The sequence below is a fragment of the Rhineura floridana genome, chromosome 6 (assembly GCF_030035675.1).
Source record: "Rhineura floridana isolate rRhiFlo1 chromosome 6, rRhiFlo1.hap2, whole genome shotgun sequence".
Classification (NCBI taxonomy): domain Eukaryota; kingdom Metazoa; phylum Chordata; class Lepidosauria; order Squamata; family Rhineuridae; genus Rhineura; species Rhineura floridana.
The window spans coordinates 102611954-102635693 of record NC_084485.1 but is presented as its reverse complement, the minus strand read 5'-3'; the positions used below and the strand labels follow the sequence as shown (position 1 = coordinate 102635693).

At 42.7% G+C, this 23740-nt stretch overlaps 1 protein-coding gene across 2 annotated transcripts in view; it reads right to left on the bottom strand.

Annotated features, from left to right (window-relative positions):
• The window catches only part of PDE4B (phosphodiesterase 4B), a 468208-nt gene that overhangs the window by 354868 nt on the left and 89600 nt on the right, over window positions 1-23740 (bottom strand). Inside the window, exon 1 of one of the 2 annotated variants that reach the window (XM_061633353.1) lies at window positions 6000-6034. The exons of the other annotated variant lie outside the window; for it this stretch is intronic. Within the exon in view, the coding sequence (XP_061489337.1) occupies window positions 6000-6007 (8 nt within the window). The 5' untranslated portion in view covers window positions 6008-6034. Of the gene's footprint in view, window positions 1-5999; window positions 6035-23740 lie in introns of those variants that run through there. 2 annotated transcript variants of the gene reach the window in all.

Sequence of the window (23740 nt, the reverse complement as noted above, 5' to 3'; positions counted from 1 at the left end):
ATCGCCAACATGTCACCCCGCTGCTGAAAGAATTACACTGGCTGCCCATTTGCTACTGGGCCAAGTTGAAGGTTCTAGTTTTGGTATACAAAGCCCTATACAGCTCGGGACCAGGATACCTGAAAGATCATCTTACCCCTTATATACCCAGCTGATCACTGCGCTCTGCAGGTGAGGGCCTCCTGCAGATACCATCTTATCATGAGGTTCATTCTGCACAATATAGGAAACGGACCTTTAGTGTGGCAGCACCTACCCTGTGGAATTCCCTCCCCTTAAATATTAGGCAGGCGCCATCTCTGCTATCTTTTCGGCGCCTTTTGAAGACTTTCCTCTTTCAACAAGCCTTTTAAGTTGAGACCTATCCCAGTCTGCATCTGTGTTAGAATTGCTTTTAATATGTTTTCTTTAATAATATGTTTTAACCCTTTTTTTAAAAAAGATGTTTTTACAGCTTTTAAAAAAATGTTTTTAATGTTGTTGTTTTTAATGTATTTTAAGGTCTTTTTATGATGTTTTGAAGTGTTTTTAGCGTTTCTGTTTGCCGCCCTGGGCTTCTGCTGGGAGGAAGGGTGGGATATAAATCATATAATAAATAAATAAAGTAAACTTTGCCTGCATGTAAATCATTTTAATCAATTTTTAAAAATGGAAATGAGCTTACTCAAGTTTACTGGGTGACCATGGGCTACTCACCATCTCTCAGCTTAATCTGTCCCTCAGGATGAAAACAATAGAGGGGAACCATGACCACCCCAAGGAAGAAGGCACACTTAAAATGTAGAGGAAGTAATAGTGTACAACCAGAGTGTGCAATCAGATACTTATTGGGACATAGTATGAAGAAATATTTATATAAGCATGACTGTCAAACATGTTTATTATTTACACAACCTGTAAAGATATTTTAGTGCAATCCTATGTTTGTTTACTCAGAAGAAAGTCCAGTGTATTCAATGTGGATTACTCAAACAGGGAAGCGTGCACAGAACTGCAATCTCAAGTGATAAGGAACTTCACTCACCCAACCCAAAATTCAGAATCATGCCACTTTAAGCTGCAACTGTCTATACTTCTTTTATGGTTATTGGATATTAAAGGGATTTATTTCTTATTGTGAGCTACCTTGGTTTCCAGTTGGCTGTATAGCTTGGAAGAATTTGGTAACATGTGCCTCTGAGTTCAATGAGATTTACCCCTGTGCTATCATGCTTAGGATAACTGAAACTGACCTGGGAGAGGGGCAGGGAGGGGAGGAGGAGGGCAGGCAGGGGAGGGAGGAGGAGGTGGGAGAGGGGAGGAGATTGGATGGGTGGGTGGGCACTGGGCAGAAGGGAAGCCCCTTTTCTTTCCAAAAGGAAAACGTTGTGAACAGTTTCATTCTTATTCAGGCTTTCCCCCACCTTTTTATTCTACAGCAGGCACATGTAGCCTCCCACCCAAATTTAAACCAAAGCTTTCCCTGGCCACATCCACACCAGGCCTTTATTTCACTTTGGACAGTCATGGCTGTTCCCCTCACAGACCTTCAATCAGAGTGGCTGACTGTTAAACCAGTCTGGCGGCTGCAGCTCTCTCAATGGAACAGGAGTCTCCTCTCAGCACCCTTCACAAACTACACTTCCCAGAATTCTCTGAGGGAAGCCATGACTGTCTCAAGTGAAATCAAAGTCTGGTGTGGCCCCCTGATTAGGCAAGCCCAGCAGCTGTCAGTCTGGCTTTTAGAACTCTGACAGTTGGTTCTTAGTAAGCATGCCCTGCATTATCAGAGGCTGCCAGCCAAAATTTATTAAATTAATTAAAAATCAGCCAGGCTTTTTTTTTACTTTTAAACTGCAGAAGATGAAGGTCAGAGTATGGGGTAGGGTCTGTATTAGGATTACAGGTACCCTGTGAATATGGCTGATTTTTAATGAATTTTAACAGATTATGAGAACTCTCAGAAAAAAGTCCAAAAGGGCTCTGGGTTTTCTCTCTCTTTTTTTAGACTTTGAACTCTCTATCCTCTCTGACTGTTTTGTGTATCACCATGAAAATTGAGAGGGTTGTTAAGCAAGCGTTTCTGAGTTCAGAACTATAAGTTTTGTAAGATTTTGTTTTGAAATGAGCTTATGGGAAGCATCAGAATGGCATGAGAGGTATTTTCAATTTAACACTGCAGAATGTGAAAAATCCACGCTGGCTATAGTATACAGCCACTCTCGTGGCTGTAAAATTAAAGCTTCATATTGGGAAGGTTTTCAAAAAACTGCCCTCTTCAACTGCCTAGGAAAATTTAAACTTGTTTGACTCTTGCACGCAAGAGAGAAAAAGACTGAAAGCTATATACTTACTCAATTTATGAGATTTTCAGATAAGCAGGAAGAAAAAATAGTTTTCTGGCCTTGCAATGGGGTCTGGCTACTGCCTTGTCAATCACAACTCTGACTTCACTTATTGGCTACAAATCTGAAAGGGTTTGGTTAGAGCAGCCTCCTACGAGCTCATTTAACAGAAATTGTGGGAGGCCGCTGACATTTTGGTGTATATCTTGGGAACCAGACCACCTAGAAACTTAACTTTTAAAAAAATGAAAGCGGAGAGTCTGGAGAATCAGGTGATTCACCCGGAGACCCAGATAGGACCCCAAAAATCCAGAGTCTCCTGGCAAAAACTGGAGACCTAGTAACCTAAGGTAAAGGTGTCTCCGCACTTATAGTGCGAGTCATTTCCGATTCTTAGGGTGACGTCTTGCGACATTTACTAGGCAGACCGTATATATGAGGTGGGATTGCCAGTTCCTTCCCCGGCCTTTCTTTACCCCCCAGCATATGCCAGGTACTCATTTTACTGACCATGGATGGATGGAAGGCTGAGTGGACCTCAACCCCTTTTACCGGAGATTCGACTTCCTCCTTCCGTTGGAATCGAACTCTGGCCGTGAGCAGAGCTTTGGCTGCATTACAGCTGCTTACCACTCTGCACCACGGAGGGTCTTGCCTTGTGGTAGACAAATTAGGAAGGTCCACCACCAGAGACTAATGGATTCCTGAATGCCCTAGGGGAGGTTTTCCATAGATAGAGCAGGTGACCCTGTTATTATTGTTGTTGTTGTTATAAAAATAGCCACTGCTAGTCATCACTCTCAAATATTTGGAAACAGAAAATTGGGGGGAAAGTGACCTTCTTGGGACTCTTACTGAAGTTATCCATGAGTCGCAGGAGATGCTCATCACTCCCCTTCCCACCCTTACACTTAAAAAAAAATACTCCACAGATTGATTGTGTAACCAGCCGAGGAGTAGGAAGAGGTTCCTTTCTTGGATTCATCTCCAGATGGCTCAGCTACAGGGCTGAGGAGGATGCTGCCACTCAATCATCCAAATGCATTCCCCACACACTGACTTCCTCACACGTATCTGGGTCAGCCTGAACAAGATACAATACTTCCTCTCTCATTTGTGATTTGGAGAAGAAGGGATTAAATATGTCATGAGGGAGGGAGGAGTGGAAACATCCCCCCATAGCATTTAACCCCTAGTTTCCCAAGCTACACAAGTGCAGCATTACAATTTGGAAGGTGATTAAAAGCATGCACCACGTTCCAGACTCTCAGAGGTCAGAGAGAAGACAGGAGGAGGGACAAAGAAGTGGAAGAACCCAGCTGGGGAGTTTGGGGGTGGGGTGCAAGGCAGCCAGCTGAATAAAGTTATGTTCTTTAACCAATGTTCCTCATATTTTGCCAGCAGTGGAGTTAAGGGTACCTGATGGGCCATCAAAAGGTTTGAGAGGGGTTCTAACCAGGACAAGCAATTCACCACCCTTATCTTAAAATGAATAAATTGCCTATAGTGTTGTAGCTGTAATGCACATAAGAAATGTATCCCCACAAATGAGTTAGAACTTGTACATAGTAGAACTGGGAAGCATTCCCACCATGCTTCCATGCTATCCATTTAACTCATATAATCAGCGTAATCTCATTTGGGGGTTGTGTTCCAATTTAGCAGCAAACACCTCCCATTCTGCTTTTCCTTCTAGTGGTGGCTGTCATGGTTTTTAGTTCCCTCAGTCTTTCAGATTTTTTTAAAAGCTATTATATTCCCAGCTTGTTACATTTTCAGAAATGGGCAGTAAAACTTGTGTGGAGAAAAACACCTATGACATAATGTGAGAGTGGTGGCTTATCTGTTTTGCAGATAAGGAAAGTTTTTTCATGCTTGAAAAAGTAGCAAATTAAGTAGGTTTACAACTTGCCTGTTTATGCTGCTCAGCAGGAAGGCTCTGTGGTAAGGCCTTAATAATGCCATTCCCTAATTTTACTGGTGGAAAAGACATATGCAAAGGGAGACAAGAAATAAATTCAAAGACACTTTGACAATGAAAGCAAAACATTTTCTTCTTGTTCTGAAACTAGAACCCACTTTTACATGGGCACTGTGACAGCCACTACCCAGCCAACCTGGGTCCTGTATTTGTGAGGGAAGGGAATTTCCAGCTAACACAGAATATATCCCTCTGTTCAGCCACCCTACCCCTTAAAGAGCTTGTTGACCACAAATAAGGGGGCAATTTTACTATAAGGCTACCCCTTAATAATCAGCCTAATAATAATGGTAAAATCTTCCTTGGGTCTCTCTGAAACCTCTGAAGGTAGCACAGTCTTGTGACTTACAGGCGTGGGGGTGTTAAAATAAAGAGAGACCTTACCAGGTACATGAAAGAAGATCCAGTGTTTACTAGAACAGAAAATGACAGAGCTTTAAGAAAATATATGACATGCCAAAGTTAACAGAAAACCAGCATATTTCCTTTGGAGCAAAAAAAAAGACAAACAAAACAGAGTGTCCTCCAGCTCTGGGTCTTTCACATATCATGCAGCAGAATCTTTTCTAGAATTGCAGCCCTCACGTCTTATCACATTGAGATCTGCCTTGATCTAAAGGCCTTCCTATCTCAGGAGTTCCACCTTGAACTAACCTCCTCCACACAGACCACCTGTTGTTATAGACTGTCCTTGAAAATCACATGCTCCTCCCCCCTCAGGGTACAGGCTCAAGGAAGTTTGAAGGTTTCATTTTCTTGACCTCAGATGAGAGATATGCAATTTCTCACATACACAATGGAGTTGTCACTGCCTTGATATTTGAGCTTCAGGACAGATAATGTGATTAGCCAGACCAGGTTATTAAAGCAGGTTAAACCTATAACCCTCCCCCCAAAACAGACAATAAAGATATGCATCCCAGGATGATACACACCAGTCCACATGAAAACAGTGTCCATACAAACAGTCCAGGACAGTAAAGTCCAATTCCTTCACAGGCACTCAGACAGTGGAGGCAGGAAAAATGGCACCCACTTTGGAATTGTCTGCTTGCTTCATGGGAGAAATGCTTAAAGAATATGACATTTGCAAAATCCTATAAAAATAACCTGAACCACATAGAATAGAACCTAATTATAATGTGCTTGCTGAACTGCAGATACAGATATACTGTGGGTGTGACAATGCCCCTGAGTCGAATACTGTTTACAGATGTGGCTTTCATTATAACACAGATGCATCCTTTGTCCCCCGACCCCCAAGTTATATCAAGGTTCTACCGTGTATCAAAATTACAGCATACCTCTCCACTGAATTTCACACCTGAAGCGGTGCAACACACGTCTTTGCAATTTAAAAGTATCAAAATATACAAAATATTTTGGAGGAAAATATGTAGTCTGAGAGAAATTTCTTTGAGAAGATATAAAATTTGCAGATTAATGTGGAAATGGAATAGAATTACAGGCAAAACTAGGAGTGTCATCAGATTTGAACAAATGCTGAATCCCAAGGTGAAGTGGGATCTCTTAAAGATATTTTGGATATGTCACAGGTGAAACAGGATCGCTACAAGGTAGCACAATAAAAACAGGAACCCTGAAGCACTTTATGGCTCCTCTGCAACCCAAAAATAAAAACAATGCTTCAGACAAGCATCTGCCAAAAGAGAAAATAATGTCTCTAAGCTTACCATAACATCAATATGGGATGGTGGAGAAAGAAGAGTAAACATCAGAGTGGAGAGAGGATGCAGAGGAAGTGCCCAGTTGTGATTGGCAGGTCTACCTTGTAATTAGAGATTTTACCAGCACTCTCCAATCCTCATACTTTGGGAAGAGGGAGCAGTTTTGCAAGAACAAAACGTACACCTCTAAACTTATGTCAGGATGCTCCCCAACCTAGGAGGGATGGGGAGAGCTCTTTTGCAACTGGCAGGTCTAACTTGCAATCAGAGATAATGATTTTATCTGGAAGGCAAATTCCTTTTAGTTCTTCCCACTCCATAATCTACTTTAAAGGTGCCTAACACAAAAAGGACCCACTGGTCTGCAATTTGGCAAGTTTCTTACACAGGGGTACCCATCCCATGTCTATAATTTTCAGACCAATTGCCCACAAAACATTAGGAGAGATTGATTCCTTTTTCACCCATCCCAAAATTACAATGGCTGCCCTTGCAGAAAAACCACTATAGCTTCTGATATCTGGCATATCCTCAGAAGGGACAACTTGCCTGCTAGTTTCACAATCAAATTAGATCAGATCAAATCTTCATATGTTGACTATCTCTCCAGAATTACCAACAACAACTATAAATTCTACTGAAGATCCTCAACATTAAAAGTTATCTCACTATCTGCATATTTATAATTCAAAAGTATCATGGTGTAATGGCAGGGCAGAGCACAACACTGAAGCATTTTGTATGCCTTGCTGAGAAAAGATGGGAGGTTTGGTTGACTCTTTACAATACTGATGGCAGAATAATTGGGTGCTTCTCCCAGAAGGTACATTCCATGAAAGCACATTATTTGGATAAAATTAGTTACAAGGCTCCTTTTTCTGTCACTTAGGTCATTGTATCATCTAAAAGGAATTAGGAACAATGAGTCAAACCAAAAGAAAAGAAAACTTCATATAACAGATGTTAGGAATCTTCTTAGCACAATGTTCTTTAAAAGCCAAAAGATAATGCTAACCCTGTCATCTAAAAAGGGTGATTTCAAACAAATTATAGATAAGCTGGCACTTACACCCCCACCCTGCAAGGCCTGGATCCAGCATCTGGGTGGCTTTGGGCAGATGAACTCACTCACAATGCTCCATCTGTATAAAAATGCTCAGAGGGCTATGGTGAAGGTGAGAAAGGCTGTGAAGCACTTTACAGTTATGAAAATTGTTACTGCCAACTTACACTTTCTGTTCTGAATCGGTGCTTAATATGATTATATTTGTGGGGGAAGGGGGAGCCTACATATTTGTGCAGGGAGGGATGGACACCTACCTACAACACCTTTTTGCTCAGTAGATTTCTTCTGGGTGTATGTGGAATAATATCTGCCTGCAGTGATACCTAAAATTATATTTTAGCTGCTGTTTACTTTCACTAGCCCAGCAGAGCTGCTGCAATTAATGCCAAATAAATCAGATTCTGTTTTCAGGCAGTATAAAAATTACCCTGCAGTTCAATCAGTTTCTGGGATGACAACTGGAGTATCCTAGATACCACAGCGAACAATTATACATAGGACTTTTTTTACTACTGATGATGCAGTAAAAGAATAAAATAATATATTTCCAAAGTCCTTGTTACCTGTGACTGTCTGGCAGTTAGAAAAAACAGTAGTGCAAACTTTAAACAAAGAAAATGCAAACATAAATCTCTGTATCCATCAGCTACATTATTATTCCTAATATGTTGTCAGGATCAGCTGTAGAAAGTATTAGTAGATGGAAATTATAAATCTAGAACTGTGCATGTGTGTCTTGTTTGGCATTGAAGAGAATATCCAAAATATTTACCAAGTGAGTGAAGACAGACCCATTTTTCTCAACTTGGGAGTGTCATTGGGTATAATCAAGAGGAAAAGTATAGTTACATTTTAGAACTGTGTGACACTACATAAGTGAAACAGTTAACAGTACTTACTACAGCAGTAGAATCAGGAGTAACACAACTACAAATGCTGCTGTAGCGGCTTACTGCACAGTTTGGGACAACCTAGATGGAAGTATGTACAGTTGGCTTGCAGCCCATTCATCTCTTTGTGATCAGCAGATTGTGGTAAACCATCCTGCATTATTTCACAAAACTTTGCAAGTATCTGTGCCATCATCCACAAGTACCTCACATAACAACATGCAAATTGACATATTAACCAAGCTTTGCTGCAAATTTGGTCCAGGGAAGATAGAATCTAAGTACCATTAAAAGAAAGCCTTGCCAATAAGACAAAACAATGTACAACAAAATCTTCTTTCTAGTCCATCTCAAATATTTCCTGCCGAAAATCTAACTCAAAGTAAGAAAAAGGTTTTTACACACACACACACACACACACACACACGAGAGGAGGAAAAAAATCTGTGAGCAACATTATCTTAATGCAAATAGGTTTTGGGCGAAGGAGGACTATTTGTGGAACAGGCAGTACCCATTTTCTTACATTCTGTGAGAAAGAATTATCCCACTCTCCTCATCCCACAGCTTGTTTGCAACATCTGCTACTTCACAGCTGAATGCTTCCAGAAGCTAGCCTCTTAAAAAAGCTCCTTTAAAAACAGGCAATATATTTTGAAGACCTTCCTCATCTTTTGCTTGACATTTCCAAGATGGTAGGTTAACTAGAAGTTGTAGCACATGAATAGTTATAAACTGTATGATTCAGTGAAAACAAGATTTGATTGCTCAAATGGAATAAATGATCAATCCATCAGAACTCCTATTACTATTCCTCTCAGCAAACATTAGCACACCACAGATTTGGGATTTCAAGTTGATTAATTTATATAACCTATGTAACTAACCCCACTCAGCCTTTGAAGTGCTTCTGACGCTTGGACAAAACCTCCACCAAGATGCATCACTGTTTCAATGGACAGCTTCTAACAACAGACTGGTGCAGAAACAATGCATTTCAAAAACAGGTAGTAACTAGAAAATCCATTTGTTCAGTCTACTCTCTCTTATGATGGACAGAAGTTACTTTTAATTAAAGCATGAGTCTTTTAGATTTCATGAATCATGAGAATGACCAATGCTGCCCCTTAAGCAGCTGCAGTGTGAAGAACTAAGAAACTGAAACTAGAAACTAAGGTTGCAATCCAATACACGTCTACTCAGAAGTAAGCTCCATTTGGGTTCAATAGGGCTTACTCCCAGGTAAGTGTGTATTGGATTGCAGTCTTTGTCTTGATGTTAGTCAGACACAGCTGAGCAGTAAAAATTTAGCTTGACCTGGAAACCTTGATAGTCTTTCTAGATCAGAAAGAACAAAAAGACAGATTTAAAAATTCATCCCATCCCAAGAAACCATTTGATCTGCAGTCCTAAAGTGTTTTCACACTTCTCTGTTTTGTCTGAAATTGTCATCCTTTGTTGACTAACTTTTTACAGGCCATCCAGACGATGTCACTGTCAAATACTTGCATTCCAGTGTTTTCTGAGTTGTTCTCCCCTCTCTTTTCAGACCTGGTTTGAGGTAACAAACATGCATACACACCTTTGCTTGAAGGAGTGGAGAAAGAGAAAAAGAGGAGTTTTGTACAAGTTTGCAATAAATAAATAAGATAAGAAAATGGTGGGACCTGAGAATAATTAAATGATTAAGTGCCAGTGGCTCAGAGGAAACCAGTTCATAAAAGGTTAAAAGGTCTATTTTAATTTTATTTATTTATTAAATTTATATCCTGCCCTTCCTCCCAGTAGGGAGCGGTGTTAAACTCCAACCATTAGGGAGACTTTTGCTGATTGAAGGCAACAATTCTATATATACTTTCTAACAAGCAGGGACTTAATTCTAAGTAAACATTCTAAGTAAACATAGTTGCAATCTTGTCCATGGGTTACAGGCATAATTCTGTGCTACTATTTTTGTTATTTCGTTTTGTTTTGGGGTTTTATTTTATGATTTTAATTCAAAATAGGGTTGCCAGGCTCAGGGCCTGAGAATGATTCTGTATCTTTAAGAGAAGAGAAAATTCAGCCAAGTGCAGGTTTTCTTGCAAGATTGTAATGGGAAAAACCACAAGGTGAAATTCTCTCTTACCCCTGCACAACTTTTAAAGATACAGAAGACCTCTTGGAGGCTGGCAATTGCAGTTAAGGGATGAAATAAAACACAGAGACATCAGCTTGAGCTGAACAAGGGCCACTTTATTAAATTACAGCAAGAAAAAACCCAATTTAAAGTGACCTGCAGAGGGAAGCCTAGGTGCGGGAACTGTCTATGAGCAAGTAGCTTGCCAAACAGCTCTCGGGTGACCAGCCCCTGTTGGGGTAAGGGGAAGCCCATCTGCTTACCCCTTACCCTGACTACACCTTGTAGGTGAGTAGGGGGACCTTTCCACGTCATCCCCATCCAGGGCCAAATAACCCCTGGGTAGATGGGATGAGTTGGTCCCAAAGGCAGCCCATATCCTGTCCTCGAGCCGCATAGCCGTGACAGACAGGCCTCCGGAACCGCCAATCACCTCCAAAGGTGCCTAAGGGGGCCACCTAGCTGTCCTTAACTATTCCCTTCCCGCACCTTTCTGCTACCAGTGCTATAACGAACTGCCCTGAGAGGGCATTAACCTTTTTTAATGTCAAGTAGCCAATTAGCCAAAACCACCTATTAATTACAATGCCCCATAACCTGATTCCCTCCTCCTCCCATAGTGTGGAGCAGGCAAAAAAGCTGCCTGCCAACAAGGGTGGGCAGGATAAAAATTCCTACTCTTCCCTGAAGCGACCCCTAGGCACACCATAAAAGAGGGAGGGCAGGGTGGGCGTCGCAGCTTCAAGAGGAAGATAGGAGGGGCAGCTGGGCTTAAATAAGCATAGCAGCTCTGCCCCTAAGGTCTGCTGCATCGCGCTCGCATCATAGACGCGACATGCGACTTTGCCTTCATTCAAGATGGAGGCAGCAGCTTCATCCCAACCTGCAATTGTGCCCAGCCTGCCAGCTCCATGGCAAGCAGGGCGTTATTTCTTTTAGTATGGCTGCACCTACTCTTGGGAACTCCCTGCCTATTGGCATCATGCAGGCGCCTTTGTTGTATTTCTTTCAGCACCTACTTAAAACTTTTTTGTTTAGACAAGCCTTCCAGGCACACAGATGTTGTTCTATTTTAATATTTTTAGTTAGTAGCTGCTTTAATTGTTTTAAATATGTTTTCAATTTCTTATTTTTAACTGTTTTATCTATAATTCTAATGTTTTGTGTCAACCGCTTTGAGGTCTTTACATTTGAGCAGGATATAAATTTTGTTATATAAATAAATATAAATAAAGGTTCCTCAGCATTTTTGAGAAGTCCAGGTTCTCCCTAGATTTTTCACATGTTACTGCCTCAAAAAGCTCCTGTGGTTTGGCTGACATTCATCACCTGTTAGTCTTATGCATAGATGGGCAAAGCTTAGTTACACCTCACCCATACATGGACATAAGCATTCAAGGGACTCTGATCACAGCCCAGCAAGAACATCATAAAGTCACCTGAAATGTGTCCCATTTCAAACCCCTAAAGAGACCTCATCAGGTGCCTCTGGATGACATGGAGCTACCAGACCTGAATGCATCATACAGTGATGCCCCACTTCCTATGTCACCAGCCCAGAACCAGTTTCTCCAAGTACTGGAGGACATACTGAAAATGTCCAGAGCATTTCAAATATTATGATGTAGCATCGAGGGGACTGTTATGTAAAGACAACGTTCAGGCACAGATCAATGTAAGGCACAGTTTATTTAGTAGTTCTGTTTGAGTTAGTAGTGACAGAATGGGAGATTTTGTGTAGCAGGAAGAAAGGAGGGGTGTAGTGTTTTGAGTCCAGTCCATGTTCTATGTGTGTTCCAGTTCACCAGGGCCTGAAGCTGTTCCATTCCAGGTCCTACACAGAAGCCCTAAAAAGACTAGGACCTGAGGCAGCTGAGAACGGAGTTTCCTGGTGTGCTCTTTTCTCATGCTTAAAGTTTGTTCAAGTTTGTTATAAATAAAAGTATTTTGAATATCACCTTTGTGCCAGCCCTACATCTCACAGAAATCATAATGAATTACAAAGAATTTCTGTAAAATTTCAGATATTTAATACCAAATGCTATAATCGCACCACATATATTCTTCTGTATAACACATTAGATCAAAATGTGTTGTCTGTGTTGTTGCATGTGTGCATATTTAAATTACTATTTGAAGTATAAAGCAAGCAGTAGCTAATGTAATTGTAGCTACTGTTCTCTCAATGAGAACTTCCTCAGCACATTTGAATCTAGTTGGTTTAGAATATTTATCAAAGAATATTTAACAGTCTGCTCTATTATTCATAATGGGTAATCACAGTTGGCAGGATGTGATGTGGGCTGCTTTTGGGATTCTCTTCTGAAGTGCACAGATGTATATTTTACTAATGAATCCAAACCAGAGCAAGCTTTTCACAGAGAGAAAAAATGCAGACACTTGGAGATTCTGATACAGCCCTGGGAAGCAAGTACAAGCAGCTTTGGGTACATTATTTGTCCATTTTGACTGGTGTTTCCATCCCTTAACTTGGCCATTCCAAGCAATTCTCCTGAGGTTGTCATCCAATAAGTGGCAAATGAAAGAGCAACTTTGGCAGACACGTATCTGTTAGGAATCCAATGTATAATAATTGGTTTTGATTTATTTTGTACCTGCCACTAAACAGCTCTGTTAGCAGTTTTTGATCATTACAACCACACATTGGTTACAACCAGTATCCTAGAAGAAGCTGAACCTTACAGATCGAATGCTCTACTGTAATGTAACTGGGTTTGTTGGTATAATTCTTCAGAAGCAGGCCTTTTGAAAATGGAACTTAAGTATTTGCAGCCAGATGTCCAGCGCTGCTCATCCGCAAAGCCTGGCCGGGCAGCGCTTAGTTGCAGCTAGTGGGTGAAGCCACAGCCGCCATCTTAGAGAAAGGAAGCGGCAGTCTGTTAATGACTTTATCCCAGATATTTTATGTGCAGTCCACTATACGTCCCTTGATGCTGCAGTGCGCATGGTGCACACTTGTGGTAAAGGGGCACTTATGGGGAAGTGTGACATTCAGTCCACTTTCCGCCTCCTGCCAGTCCACCCAACGGACTTTGAACTGCTGGGCTTTTCTTTTGCTGGCCAGTTCTATATGGACAGAGTGCTTCCAATGGGCTGCTCAATTTCTTGTGCAGTGTTTGAGTGTTTCAGCTCTTTCCTTGAGTAGGCTGTCAGGAGGCAAGCTGGTTTAAATACAGTGCTGCACTATTTGGTTGACTTCCTGTTTGTGGGTGGGGCAAACACTAGTGAATGCCACCATGAGAAAACAGAAGGCCCGGCCCCAGTCCTGACATTTTTGGGCATTGAAATCGACATGTTGGCCCAGTGTTGTAGGCTGCCCATGGAAAAGCTTAAACGTCTCCATGTTAAGATTAGAGAGGCTGCTGAAGCGAGGAAAGTTTTTCTTTCTACCCTTCAGGAACTGGCGGGGCACCTGAACTTTGCGTGCAGGGTTGTCATGCCAGGGCGTGCATTTTTGCAACTCGTTTATGATGCTGTGGTGGGGCTTTCCCGGCCACACCATAGGTTCAGGGTCATGGCGACATTATGTGCCGACCTGGCAGTGTGGTCCTCTTTCCTGCAGGATTTCAATGGGGTATCCTTTTGGAGGCAAGAAAGGCTTTTGGGGGCATAGTTGCAAGTCCACTCTGATGCTTCAGTCTTATGGATTTGGCGTGATATTTGGGTCTTCCTGATGTAACGGACACTGGCCACAAACATGGATTCAAGATGGGCTGGACAAAGACCTGACCTTTCTTGAATTCTTCCCAATAGTACTAGCAATATATTTATGGGCAGAGAGGCTGCAGAACTCTACTGTCCATTTTTGGTGTGATAACAGGGCTACAGTCCAGGTTATCAATTCCCTTACATCCAGGAACACCAGGGTTATGGGCCTTGTTCGGGCTTTTGTTCTCCAGTGCCTATGCTTCAATGTTCTTTTTCGGGCACGGCATATTCCTGGCATTGACAATAATGTTGCTGATGCTCTGTCACGGAACCAGATGGACCGTTTCTGTCAGCTGGCGCCACTGGCAAGGACTCAGCCGGAAGCCATACCCCCTGCGATTTGGGAGATTGGAGAGCGGAGTCGGAGAGGGCCATAGGCCTATCCATTGCCCCCAGCAAGCTAGCCACATACCAAAGAGCATGTAGGGAATTCCAGGATTTTTGGGCCAGCAAGGGCTACACGCCTGAGTGGCCTATTCCGGTGAGTCATCTGCTTGAATTCCTGGTATATGGCAGGCAGACGGGCCTGTCCGTCTGAGCGCTTCAAGGTAAGCTAGCCGGACTATCTTTTCTGGCCAAAGCCAGGGGTTTTCCTGATTATTGCAGGGATTTTAGGATTCGCCGTATGTTAACTGGGTGGGCTAAGGAACACCCTATTGCCCCTGACCAGCGATGCCCATTCTCACCAGACCTTTTACTGGGTCTTATGAGACAGTGGCCAGAGCTATACTCTTCGAGCCACGAGGTGCACTTATTTCAAGCAGTGGCCCTTACACAGTTTTTTGGTGCATTTCGGATAGGGGAAGTAGTGGCTGGGTCCAAACTGGACCATTCTCAGCGGGCTCTGCTGCTATCAGATATCAGCATAAATGGGGGACGTGCTTGCATTAAATTAAGAAGGTCTAAAACAGACCAACGCGGCAGGGGACGGTCTGTGATTTTGGCCCCTTCTCCACTGCCTAACCTCTGCCCTGTGCAGGCTTTACAAGTTTTTCTGAGTGCCAGAGGAACTGTGAGTGGGTATTTATTCATTCACAAAGGTGGCTTACCCCTCACAAAGTATCAATTTTGGGCACTCACGAAAAAGGCCCTACAGGGGATGGGAGTGGACCCCGTGGGATTTGGAACCCACTCCTTGAGAACTGGAGCTGCTGCTACAGCAGCGGGGCTTGGGTTTTCACAAACCAGATTACAAGCAGTTGGACGATGGACTTCTGGGGTTTATAAGCTATTCGCCCTATGAAGGGGACTGGTAATCCGGAAGCCTAATTTTGTTTGCTTTGTTTTGGCAGGTTGCTGGATGGCAACAGAGCGGATGCGCATCCCAATCTGTGGCCACAGCATGATTTTCTGTGTGAGCGGTAGGGCTGCGAAGTTGCGAATGGGCTCGCAGCTGGGGCTCAGCCAATGGGCTACAGTACAGTGGCTTGGCTGTCAAGGGATGTGCTGGGACGGGCTCCTACCCGCATTGTTCCAGCAAGGTTTAGTGCGGACAGTTCCGCAAGTTATGGTCATTCACCGGGGGGGGGTAATGACCTGGGTTTGATGAAGGGCATGGCCCTGACTGTTCAGGCATGTGAAGACATGCAGTATATAAGGCAACGTTGGCCTTGGGTTCGTCTGCTGTGGTCAGACATCCTCCCACGCAGGGAATGGCGTGGTATTTGGGACCCCAGGAGGATAGACTGGGCACGGAAGAGGGTCAACTGACAGATTTGTTTGGCTCTTCTTGAGGAAGGGGGATTGACCATTCCCCATCCATGCATACAGCACCTTAGGGTTGAACTTTATAGGGCCGATGGCGTTCACCTGTCGGATACAGGGAACGACATCTTTTTGAAAGACCTGCAGGGGTGTCTGCTGGAAGTGCTTCTTGGCAGTGGGGAAAAGAGGGACTAAATAGAAATTTGTCCCCCTTTTATGGCGGTAAGGTACAGAAAGGGGATTAGGTAAAGATCAGCTAGGTGCCCGCCTTAGGCACCTTTGGAGGTGATTTGTAGTTCCGGAGGCCTGTCTCTCAGGGTTTTACAGCCCGAGGACAGGATATGGGCTGCTTTTGGGGCCAACTTACCTCATCCACTTGAGGGTTGTGCGGCCCCGGGGGGTGGTGACGTGGGAAGGCCCCCCTACTCACCTATAAGGTGTGGCCAGGGCAAGGGGTAAGCAAAAACGGGGGGTTGCCCTTTGCCCCAGCAGGGGCTGATCACCCAAGAGCTGTGGGGCAAGCTGCTTGCCTAAGGTTTAGTCCCACACCTAGGTTTACCCTCTGCAGGTCCCTTTAATGGGTTTGTTATAGTTTAATAAAGTGGCCCTTTGTTTCAACCATAACTGCTGGTGCCTGTGCTTTATTTCACCCATCGGCCGCAAGTGGAAAGGGCAGCTGCTACAAAATGTATTTGATAAGACTGAATACTGCTGGTATAGCAGCTTAAGTTATGCATAACTCTTCTTCAGGTAAAACATAATATTGTCTAAGGTTTCCTTCAGCTGTACAATTCCAGATTATAGGAGGAATGGATGCAATGAAGGAAAGCAATAGGAGGAGTGCAATGTACCTACAGGGCATCTATGCCAAGATGACATAAAGGAATGGAACTTCCTATAGTTTCCTTTGAGGAATAGGCTAAATGAGAAGAAAAGCCCAAATGTGGCTCTTAGAAAATCTATCTGGTTCATACATTTTTTAAAAATAGTACATTCCTAATGCACTGGAAGGAGAAGCAATGCAGGACTCCTTCATTTTCTGTTTTAATTCTGCCATATCTAGTTCAAATGCATAACTAGTAGAATGCAGCAATATTTTTAGCATCACCTTCTTCATAGCCTTGGATCCCTAAACCTTGCAAGCTTTAAAATCTATGAGAGCCATGGATAGTCTTTGTAGATTGGAACCACAAGAAGACTGATTGCAGTAAGAACCTGACTGGGAAGCCCACAATAAAAACGTTCAAAGAAGAATTACACACTTGTAAGGATAGAATCCAGATGGACGTTAAAAACAGAGGGATGTGGGTAGACAGGCAGAGACCTAAGACTTAAAAATAAAAAGCAATGTAAGGTAAGTAGAGCTAGACCATGAAAATGAATTACAACAGAAAGTAAGTTCTTGTAATTGTCCAGAATGTAAGAATCATTTGCAGTGGGTATGTGGGGGAAAATGATCAGTCAAGACCGAGATATCTGAAGACATTCATATGTTGGAGGCTGCAATTCCTGGCCACATTATTCTAAAGAACAGAGCAAGTGGCCTCAGTAATTAACCAGTGTCTGAGGGTGGTTCCCTGCTGGATTAGGAATACAAAAAGGGTTGTCTTTTTGTATTCCTAATCGAGCAGGGAAAAGACGACCCAGGCAAGACACAAGCTATGGCTGGAGAGGGAGGTGGGGGAGGCTTGGAGTTCTATAAAGTTGAAATACCCATCACTGATGGCATTAGCCTATCTTTATCTGACCAAATGTGTACTCTTGGCTTCTCCACAACTTGATGTTGTCCATGCATAGACATGGGGACAATTGTTACTAAATCCTGGTTCAGACATAACAATTTTGGGCTGATAAACTATGGTTCATCTGATCCTTGTTTCATAAGTCGTAATCGGCTTGAAGGCACATAACAACAACAACAAAGCAGTGCTTAGACTACACAGTTGACAGACACAGAGCTTGGAAGTAACTAGTTACAAAAAATGAAATACTTGTAATTTATTACTTTTTTGAGGAACAAGTGGGTAATTTTTTACAATTTGATTGTAATAGAAAAATGGAAATGGACTGCCTTCAAGTCGATCCCAACTTATGGCTACCCTATGAATAGGGTTTTCACAGTAAGCAGTATTCAGAGGGGGTTTACCATTGCATCCCTCTGAGGCTAGTCCTCCCCAGCTGGCTAGGGCCTGCTCAGCTTGCCACAGTTGCCCAAGCCAGCCCCTTCCTTGTCCGCAATTGGCAGCTGGGGGCCAACTGGGCTCCTTGGGACTATGCAGGTTGCCCACAGCTGTACAGGTGGCAGGGCACGTAACCCCTGAGCCACTCACTGTGGGGGTGATATTTAGCTGGCCCTTTACACCCAGGACACACGAGCGGGGATTTGAACTCACAGATTCTGGAGTCCCAGCCAGGCTCTCCTCCCCACTGTGCTATACCAGCTGAGTCATTGTAATAGAATGAGGAGTAATTTTATTACTTTTGAGGAGTAAGTGTAATGTTTCCAGCATTATTTTGGGGTGTTACTAGGGGGGGAGCAGGGGAAGTCTTCTGCTCCTCTGATTCGTGGATGAAAACCATGTGCCTCAAACTGGGCTTCTGTGCAGCGTCGGTCTTCCCTTGTGCTCTGTGGGTGTTTAGGAGGCAACCGGGGGGGTGGAGTAAAGAGAAAATGTTTAAAAAATGGACAGTGATGGAGAAGAATGGAGTGGTGGGAGAAAGGAACTGGAGGGCAAAGGTGTGAATGAAGAGGGAGGCAGTAGCAGAATGGAGATAAAGAAGTGTGGAGGTGAGAGACGACTATGTGTGTATTAATACTGTGTCTGCACTTGGTGCATGAAGCAGTCTCCACCACCCTCCCTGGCTACTTTGCTGCATTTGCAGTGTTTTAACTTTTTTGCACCCCAGGGAAAAATGTTTGCTTAGGTGGTTGTGCCTTAGTTGGTGGCAGGCCAGTGTTTGGGAGATGGTTGAGTGAAAGAGATGACGCTTGCTGGCTGAGTGTGTGCGTGCAGGGGGGTTGCATTTGGCTTGACTCACAAAGATCTGAGCGGTGGCCTCTGCCTCCCTCCCCGCCTCCCTTACCAGTGGAGAGACCACTACTGCTATCTTATGGATAAAAAGAATTATTCTATTACTTCTGTGTGTGTGCATTTATTTTTAATGTTTTAAGCTACTTAGGTGTGCAGCAGCCAAGGCCAGCACCCTGTAGAAAATCTAATGTAAAAAAAAAGTAATTTAACTATAATTGTAGTGATTACTTTTGAGTAATGGTAAAGTAATCAATTCCTTTCAGAACAATCATAATTGTAATTGTAATTTATTCCTTTTTGGGGCCATGTAACAGTAATTGTAATTTATTCCTTTTCAAAAGTAATCTTCCAAGCTTTGGACAGACATCTGGGAAGTTGTGGTTTAACAAGTCAGGTTATAAGCACCAACCTGGCTGCACAAAGGGAAGAGGGGGGAGGGGAGCAAAGTAGAAAGGGAGCACATGGGCTTTTTCTCAGGCCAAGATCTTTACATCTTAAATGTGGTGTAAGAGTAGTTGTTATTAATTGATATGACCACTATGACCATTCCTACTATGCTGGCATTATCCACATGTTTGTACCTTCAAGAACTGATAACTGCTATTATACATTTTGTGTATATGTTAAAAAATGTTTTAAGAATTAAAAATTAGAAGAGGTACAAATTTTGCATTGCTATATAATATTAGTAAACACATTTCTGAGTCACAACCAATAAAAAAATCATTTACATTTTAGGAGTGTGGGCTTTATACTGCAAAAAAATTAATTAAAGGTTTCAATTTTGATAAACTCTACAGTAAATTGTCTTTCTTCTTTTAATCTAACGTAGTTTAACTTGACCATTGCTACATATTCATACAATTTAGTGTCCCTTCTACAATGGGGGGAATAGATGTTGTTTTCCATAAAATAACATAGTATTGTCTTGTAGCTATGTTTATATACAAGATAATTTGTCATGGACACTTTGGTAAATCTCTCACTGTGGTATATGACAATGAAAGTGACTAACAACATGCAATCCCAACCAAAACAAGCCACAGTATTTTGATTTAAACTGATATAACTTCATTTGCTTGCATTTGTTTATAATGGCTTGATCTAATTGGTTTTTGGATGAGGCTACAAGTTAATAAATACTCATTAGTAACTTGCCTATAACTTGTTATATGTACTACATATTCTACGCTCATCCCAATTCAAGTCCTAGAAAGTTATCCTGCGATTCAAACTTATGGCTGGTATTTATAGTATTTTATAGTTTCCACTGCCTTCATTCAGCTCCCCCCCTCCATCTTACCTTCTAAATAGGGTTGCCAGGTTCATGGCCTGAGACTGATGCTGTATCTTTAGGAGAAGAGAAAGTCAGCCAAGTGCAGGTGTTCTTGCAACACTATAATGGGAAAAACCACAAGGTGGAATTCTCCCTTCCCCCTGCACAACTTTTAAAGATACAGAAGACCTCTTGGTTGCTAGGCCCGGCCTCCAAGAGGTCTTCTGTACCTTTAAAAGTTGTGCAGAGGGAAGGGAAAATTCCACCTTGTGGTTTTTCCCATTATAGTGTTGCAAGAACACCTGCACTTGGCTGACTTTCTCTTCTCCTAAAGATACAGGATCAGTCTCAGGCCATGAACCTGGCAACCCTACTCCTAAATATGGTTACTACTATTTTAGGATTTTGTGGGCCAAATCTCAACACTGGAATTTTTTCAGCAGTCTCAAGTTTTCTTGCTAATTGGTGCTGCTGATGCGGCTCTCCCAGTTTTAGATATATTTCAAGCTGTCCCACTTTACTTTAGCTGAGGGACATAACTATAACAATAAGAGAATCATTAAAACATATTTTCTCTATTGTTTGTGCAGCTACCTGCATCCATGTTTTCAGATAACACTATCTGTACCATACCCCAGAATGATTCTGCATTGTTAATAAGCCTAATGCACATCGAAACACTAAAGGCCATTGCCAATGAAGAAATAGCTGTCTTTACCAAAACAAGCAGAAGCATCTATTCATATTTAAACCACAGCCTATAGTAAACAATCCCACAAGTTTTCCCTGCAATTCCAAAAGGATGTTACAGTCATTATAAAGCATAAAAATTGTACAATGCTTATAGAGCCACTCTAAACAGAATATTCCTGCTGAGCTGAAAGATCCAAGATATTCAGAATCTGTGACAGCAACAGATAAAAGCTAAACATAGACAGCCAAAACACTTCTTTGCATATGTTCAGTTAAAATTACTTTACTGATAAACCACAGACAGCACAAATTAACTCTTTGGCAATCTGACTCTTGCTATATACTGCAGTACCTGCAAAATGTGATACATTTAAGCATAGCTAACGAAGAAATTCCTATGGCTAAAAACCAGCACTTAGGTCAGTGTGATTTTAGGTATGCAACTATGCATAAAGACTGCATATCTTGGATCTATAGTTGCTTATTGAAAGTATATGTATACTTATATTACCTCTGTCTTACATGGGGGTTCTAAAGGTCTCCTGTCCAGGTTACAAATCAGCTGTGCAACAGCGTACCTTCAGCAACTAGACCATTCACCTCAAGCCACCATCATCATTGCAGCTAGCAAGCACCTTCCTCATGAACATGAAAGACAGCAAGTATTCACAAAGAATAAAGCCTAGATTAAATATTCAAACATACCTTAGAAGGAAAGAGGCCTGCTGAAATGTTGCTTCTTCCTACAAAGTTTACACCGCCTATTTTTGTACTTCAAGATAACAGTCACAAGATAATTATATTTGAAGTCAAAGAACATTCTTGCCTAGCTCAAGCAATGTCCCCATCCTGTAACCAGCACGTCCCCCATAGTGCTTTAGTTTAGAATTGTGAGAGGCAGAACTAGCAAAGCAAAAAAAGTCTAAAGCTGCAGCGGGATTTGTGTAGCATTCCCGTCATGTGGACTGTGCCACCCACACAGAGAACCACCATTAGGTTGCAATTATCCCCATACACAGTCCCTAGAGAGTAGGAACTCAGTGGGGCTTACTTCTGGATAGACATGCATAGGATCACACAGTTAGTCATGCAGACTAGGGAGATTGTGGTTTTGAAAGATCTGAAGAGTGAAAATGGCTGCTATAATGGCTACTTGTATTTAAGTGTATGCCTTATCATTTAAAGTTACACTAATTTTATAGTATGCATTTTTGTATTAAAAGTAACTAACAAACTGAAGTGAACCACCTAGTTTCATAAGTAATAATACCTACAAATAATGCTATCACTTTATATTAAAAACCTTAAATAAAATATTATACTTTGTTTTCACTTTACATTTGGATCTCTGATCTGTTTTGTCCTATGTTCCTGTCACTTTAAGAAGAATGCAGTGTGAACTTTAGTTTTACTGCCCTATCCCAAACCGAAGCCAATTACCCTGTAACTCTCCTTATCCCAGTTAACACTCAGCTAAGAGGTACAGAGGACTGTACTCACAGTACTCAATAAGGTCCACAGCCTCCTTCTTCTGGAGTCTTATGGGTTTCTCTCACAACTTCTATTGCAGACTTCCTCCTGGTCCAGCAACCACTGTCGCCTCAGGTTCCCAGCATTTCTGCAATCACATGGCTGTCGTCTCTCTTGAAGGCTGCCTCTGCAGTTATTTGCTCTTTCCTGAAGACCTCCTTCAGCTCTTAGCATAGTGATATCAGCTCTTGGCTCCCTTTATTTTATTTATTTATTTATTTATTTTTAAAACTTATATACCGCCCGACTAGCAATAGCTCTCTGGGCGGTGAACATAGGTACAATAAAATACAATATAATACAAAACATCAGTCTAAAATCAAATTTCACAGTCTAAAAACAGCAAAGGCTAAACTTAAATTACAAACATTACAATCATTAACAAAAAATTTAAATGCCTCGGAGAAAGGTTTTAACCTGGCGCCGAAAGGATGATAGTGTCGGCGCCAGGTGAACCTCCTCGGGGAGACTATTCCATAGTTCAGGGGCCACCACTGAGAAGGCCCTTGATCTTGTCACTGCCCTCCGGGCCTCCCTATGAGTCGGGACCCGGAGGAGGGCCTTCGTAGCAGACCGTAGTGTACGAGCCGGTTCATAGCGGGAGAGGCGTTCAGACAGATATTGAGGTCCCGCGCCGTATAAGGCTTTATAGGTTAATACCAACACTTTGAATTTGGCCCGGAAGCGTATTGGAAGCCAGTGCAAGCGGGCCAAAACAGGTGTTATATGGTCAGACCGCTTCGTTCTTGTTAGCAGTCTGGCCGCCGCATTTTGCACCAGCTGTAGCTTCCGAACCGTCTTCAGAGGTAGCCCTACGTAGAGCGCATTACAGTAATCCAAACGTGAGGTTACCAGAGCATGTACTACTGATGTAAGATCCTCCTTACATCAGGTAGATCCTCAGGTAGGGACGTAGCTGGGCTACCAATCGAAGTTGGTAGAACGCATTCCGTGCCACAGAGGCTACATGAGCCTCAAGTGACAGGGAAGAGTCTAGAACGACTCCCAGACTACGAACCTGTTCCTTTAGGGGGAGTGTAACCCCATCCAGGACAGGATATGTATCCACCATCTGATTGGAAAAACCATCCACCAACAGCATCTCAGTCTTATCAGGATTGAGTCTCAGTTTGTTAGTTCTCATCCAGTCCATTGTCGCGTCCAGGCAACGGTTCAGCACATTGACCGCCTCACCTGAGGAAGATGAAAAGGAGAAGTAGAGCTGCGTGTCATCAGCATACTGGTGACAACGCACTCCAAAACTCCTGATGACCGCACCCAACGGCTTCATATAGATGTTAAAAAGCATGGGAGACAAAACCGAACCCTGCGGGACCCCACATTGGAGTACCCACGGTGTCAAGCCATGTTCCCCAAGCACTATCTTCTGGAGACGGCCCGCCAAGTAGGAGCGGAACCACTGCCACGCAGTGCCTCCAACTCCCAACTCCGCAAGCCTCTCCAGAAGGATACCATGGTCGATGGTATCAAAAGCCGCTGAGAGATCAAGGAGAATCAACAGAGTTACACTCCCTCTGTCTCTCTCCCGACATAGATCATCAAACAGGGCGACCAAGGCCGTCTCAGTGCCAAAACCAGGCCTGAAACCCGATTGAAATGGATCTAGATAATCGGTTTCATCCAATAGCGCCTGGAGCTGGTCAGCAACCACTCGTTCCAAGATCTTGCCGAGATATGGAACATTTGC